The following is a 5,596-nucleotide window of genomic DNA, read 5'->3' as shown; positions in this document are numbered from 1 at the left end:
TATGCGTAAATAGTGTGTGTAATCTTGTCATGTAGTTGTAATAATTTTATGTTAATTTTTTTCTAAATATTCTCAACCTATGATTATCACAAGACCATGTTTCAATAAGGTTTAAGTCTGCCATATATTACACATATTTTTCAAACGTATGTTCAAAATATTATTAATGTTCACATACCTAACAGTGGTATATTCTTATCTTCAACAACTTTTACCATATGTTTATACACTTAAAATAATTGTCGAATTTTCAACGCAGTTTTACCTGTGTAGTCTAAATTAAATAGTAAAAAAAACCCTGAATATTACAAAGCAAAAATCTCAATTTAAGATTTTTAATATCCAGTGTGCAATATAGATCTCGCAGATACACACATTCAAATGAAAAACAAGATTAGCTACTGGAATTGCAACCTTTCGCTTGAACTTTTCTCCAGTAGTTGTTGGTTCTACCATGCATGTAATGATTAGGATCACAAGCTTTTGGACCACCATTGTGCATTCTGGCATAACTCTCGCAGTTTGCAGTACAGCCATTTGACTTGATGTAACGACTCATATAGTTTTTCACACAGTTAGTAGAGCAGGTTGAATTGTCACCACACCAGCTGAGAGCTATCAAAGTATATAGAAACTATTTAATAATATGCATAATAATAATAAATATTGTTAGAAGTGTATTCTAATGAAAAATGAAATATTCGTACTGTATAATTTCTACATCTGTATTTATGTGTGTATTCAGAAAATATAGCCTCAGTCACAACTAGTTGGAAGTGTTTCTACGAGTAGTCTGGGGGCAAATCTTAATGAACATCTTGCAAGACATGCAAAACAATCTTACAATTTTGGAATTACGCATGATAGACATGCACAACAATCAACACGGTTTCCTTGAGACATCGGAAAACGTGCAACACTTAAAATAAGCGTACGAAAAAAAAAACGAAAAAAAAATGATTATAAAAAAATCCCGATATGGTCAAGAGAATTGACAATTTTATTATTCATCAAAAGAAAATAATTTCCCTTCTAAAAACGAACAAATACATTCTTTTTAACAAAAAAGTGGGAGTAAAAAAAATAAGGATAAGAAGGAACTAGCTATTGAAGTAGATTGTATGGAAAAGACAAAATATTATTAAAGCACTTTGACCTGCAATCATGCTATGATAGAATCAAATACACATTCAGAAAGAGGAGAATACTAAGGATATTTACGCGCATAGCATTTTTTTTTAATTAAGGCTTCTACAAAATACATCTTACTAGAGAAAATTGTTGTTGTTGATGGACTTAGAGCAGAAAACTAGGCACAGTTTTTGTTTTAAAATTACCAGATAGTAGAAGTATAATAATAGTAATTTTCGTACGATGATTTTCGTTTGTAAACGTGGTACTTTCTCTATTTTGAAAATCTAGATTATCATCTTATATGGCCATTAAAACTTTCTAAAATGTTTTTTTACATTATCTGAGGATTAAGGAATCATTGTTTTAGTATTATGAAGTGATAATTTTGCTCGGTGCGTGGTCAAATCAAAAAAAGGACTTAATAATAGATTTTATCACACTCCGACCAAAATCACCACCTCATAATATTCAAAGAATGATTTCTTGTTGCTCATATTTATATGATTTTCTGCAATTATACGATAAGATATTAGAATATTGACATATTTATGCCCTTTTTCATTTCCTTCAACTATGCAAACCCAGCTTGCGCCACAACATTGCGTCATCGATTCGTATTGTTATCACAGACAGACACTGAAAAATGCAAATCTAATATCCAAATCAGCTCAATTTTTGATGGTATCAAGTATGTTTTCCATACATTCTTCATTTGTGTAGTCGAGTTTAGCCGTCTATTAACCAAAGAAGCAATTACAGAATAAAAGTCTTCCTGTTCTTCAAATTTTCACGTTTCAATATCCACTTGCTTACAGTGGATTTATTATGCATTTTTATTTCAGTATATTTCTAAAGATAAAAAATTACTAAGTTTTTAACAGACAAACTAATCATTATGCATGAAACTTTCATGACGCAAAAAAACGTCGATTCGATAGTCTGTCAAGGGACTCACGAAATGAATCTTAGAACATAAACTGGCATTTGCAAGGCGATTGTGCGTCTTTTGCAGGAAAACTGTAAGACGCAAGTACAGTTGAAGCAGGCATTGCACGTTGCGATTAGCAACCTGTCTTCAAATAGTACCCTATGTGACATCTCCGACTTCCACGTCGTGCTTGCAATAACTTTAAAATTTTCTCTCGCCGTACTATCAGACAAGGGAGCCAGAACAGGCCATAATCCGTATCACCTTCACAATTACCAAACAACACGACCAGTTGTAATTGAGGCTGTGTATTCAGTTGGTAGAAAGAAATTCAGACATTGTAGATTCCTTACCAAATGCGAGGAAATAATTCCCGCGTAAAATCGCGAGAAGCAACTCTCGCGGATTAAAATATCTCGCTTTTTAGACAGTTTTTGAACTATACTAAATGGTACAAAATAATCGTGATCGTGATTTTATATTCTTGCGATTTTAAACAAAACAGCAGATTTGCGTAATTTAGTACTCAGGTAAAATAAGGAATTTACGGTAACTCAACTGAAGAAATGCAAATGTGTTTAAGCATTTTTATGAAATGTTTTTTTGTGATTTGCTGTTAAAAAAACCTGCAATCTGAACATATCATTAAAATGATGATATACTCAAATTGTATTGCATTCCACCCCCACCCCCCCCCCCCCCCAAAAGAGTTGCAATTTGCTTTGGAAACAAAAGTCAAAAGCCGATTTTTAAATGCTCTTGAAATAGTATCTCAATTATGACAATATGTTAAGTAATGAATTCTTTAAAGGAAAATAAAGTAATTGAATGTGCCTTAATCAATTTTAAAGTTTGTTTACACAAAACTGAATATAGTTTAAAGTTCGTAATCTGCAGGCATGGAATGAGAACAAAATTTAATGTTTTGAACATGCTGTTTAGAGCTGCATTTGATTTTTATTTATCTAGGCTTATAAATCGTTTAATTTTCACTGAAAGGTATGTGTATTTATTAAGATAATACACTACAGGTGACGAAAACAAATTAACAAAAACGAACCTTACTTTAATGTAAATACTATCACAAATTTTTAATATAAAACTATGAAATGCGATTGTAAAGCTTACATGATCCTGGACGTTTACAGTCGATCCAATAATTCTGTTTAATTTGGTAATATCCACATGATTCTGAATTCACGTCCCAGTTGCATCCTATCGCTTTGCACCCTGATTCAACCTTAACAAAAATATATTTTTAATCTGTTTGTTCCACATCACTGTTTGTATCACACATTTTTTTTTGGAATGACAGAAAATGAGTCACTAAAGTCAAAGCAAGTACACGTTTTTTAAAAAAAAATTGAAAAACCAAAGGTAAACGCTTGACAAATAATAACACATATTGTCATTTATCAAATTTTGTATAATAACGTATACAAAAAATAATTTGAAACTGCTTGTGAAGCTTTTAACGAATTGTACACAGAATTGGTGGCAGCGCAAGAAAAAACTACATTGAATACTGATTGTTTTCTCTTATTTCCTTTAAACTGATATATGGCAAACGTACATACTTTGCTAATATTACTATTATTAATTCGATTATTATCATGCATCAGGCTAAATTCTTACATATTTAAACAAAAAGATCAACATGTAACTTACTTCGCATATACACCGCAAACATCTCGAGGATATGGTACCTTAAAAAAAATAAAAAAAAACTGTGTATAAATATTTAATAAAATATACATTTTATGTTATATCGTAAAGTCTAAATTGTACCTTCACAATAAACAAAAAGCCCTGCAAAGACCACAGCAATATTCTGTATGTTTCTCATAGCAATAGGTTGTCTCTGTCTGAACGCTAATCGTTTTCTCCTTATATATATTCCATAATATTAGTGCATTTGTGTGATTCTTGAAAAACATGATAAACATGCACCAGGGAACTTCTTATTGGTTTAAATACAAAATATGAATTGTAAATTCAACACATGCTGGGTCAATTATATACGTTATATTATGTGACACTTTAGACAAATCAATTAAGATAAACAATCATACGTCTTACAAATTTCCATATAAATCATTGCAGTGAAGTCAAATATTTTACAACTAATTAATTAAAGTTGTTGTTTTCAACGAACATGTCATCATCATTATGTAATCATGAATTTTCGAGAAAATTCAAAACACATTTGATGAGCTCATGGTTCAACGCCGTACTATTGGTAACATTTAAAATTTCTCAAAACGGTATTAATCTATCATTCAAAGAATTAGTTTTATATGTTTTAAGTTTACAATCTTATTTATAATTGCATACGTTTAATCATCTTGTTTATAAAATTTTAATACTTTAAGACAAGCTAACATAAGGTTGAGAGATACAAAAGAAGGAAGTGGGTAGTGCACATTTTAAATCTTATCTGTTTTTATCGACTGTTTAAAGATATTCTTGTTGATGATTTACTTTGCTTTGAGCAGTATCATTCTGACACCTCGTTATTTATTCAGTTTATGTAATGAACTACAACAAATCAAATCACATTTTTTTCAAAATTAACTTCAGTTACTCTGTTACAGTCACCTTTATTCAACGGCCACACCCATGAGGTGCCAGTTAATTATCAACTTGCCATTTCAATTGTTTAATCATATTTTAACTTATTTGAGCGGCCACATATTTAACGCAGACAGTTGTCTTTGTTTTAAGGTCTCATGCTTTAAACATTCATGTATTCATCTGACAATTTGTCTTTTTGTCACATGACCAAGTGTGGCATTGAGATGCCAAAGAATGGATTTATGACAAAGTATTATGTAATGTGAATTCTGCTAGAATATAGTAAGATAATGAAATAATTGTTTTTAACACATGTTTTATGTTCTGTTTACATTTTAATACATTAATTACCATTTGCCCGAGGTTATTAAGTGTCAATCTTGCAGTAGCACTTTTAAAGTGTGTTTACATAAAAACCTAAGATCTGCATTTATGATTTATTTTGAGTAGCAGTAAACAAAATTTGTCCTCAAGATATCGGAGATTTTAAAGTGTGGAAAAATTTGAATTTATAAATTCTTTTCAGTTACCAACTTAAAAAAAAATATCAGAAGTTTTACGGAAATATCTGTAAAATAAATATCATTTTGTTCACTGATGTGAAACCTGGAATAAAAGGTCATCTGCCTTTGATGACCAGTTTGTAATTCTCTCACAGGTAGATATCTAAGAAAAAGATGAGACTGTGTATTTCTACAGTATTGTATTAGGTTTCCTTCAGTATGCCATTACTATATGTCTTTATTGTCCTCCTAATGAGGGTACAAATGCTTATGCTAAAAAATGCGTTTGCCATGTTGTTACATTTATATGAAAATTACATTAATTTATATGTAAGGTCGTATATATTAATTGAAATTAAAGAATTGAATATCTATTATAGACTTTGTTGGTGAAATAATTTTACCATTAATTTATAAAAAAAAGTGTAAGATGCAGGAGTTATTTAACTAACGTTAT

The 5,596-nt window shown here is 30.4% G+C and overlaps 1 protein-coding gene across 1 annotated transcript; it reads right to left on the bottom strand.

Moving 5' to 3' along the window:
- Positions 1-321: 321 nt before the first annotated feature.
- On the bottom strand, positions 322-3,925 carry Cg_lysoz3 (lysozyme-like). The gene is given in 4 exon segments (NM_001305347.1): positions 322-615; positions 3,191-3,302; positions 3,731-3,768; positions 3,851-3,925. Coding segments are annotated over 4 exon segments (429 nt in total). The 5' UTR covers positions 3,909-3,925; the 3' UTR covers positions 322-394.
- Between the last annotated feature and the right edge of the window lie 1,671 nt (positions 3,926-5,596).

Source organism: Magallana gigas, chromosome 1, assembly GCF_963853765.1.
Source record: "Magallana gigas chromosome 1, xbMagGiga1.1, whole genome shotgun sequence".
Lineage (NCBI taxonomy): Eukaryota > Metazoa > Mollusca > Bivalvia > Ostreida > Ostreidae > Magallana > Magallana gigas.
The sequence above is the reverse complement of the archived record's forward strand: the minus strand, read 5'-3'. Positions and strand labels throughout refer to the sequence as shown.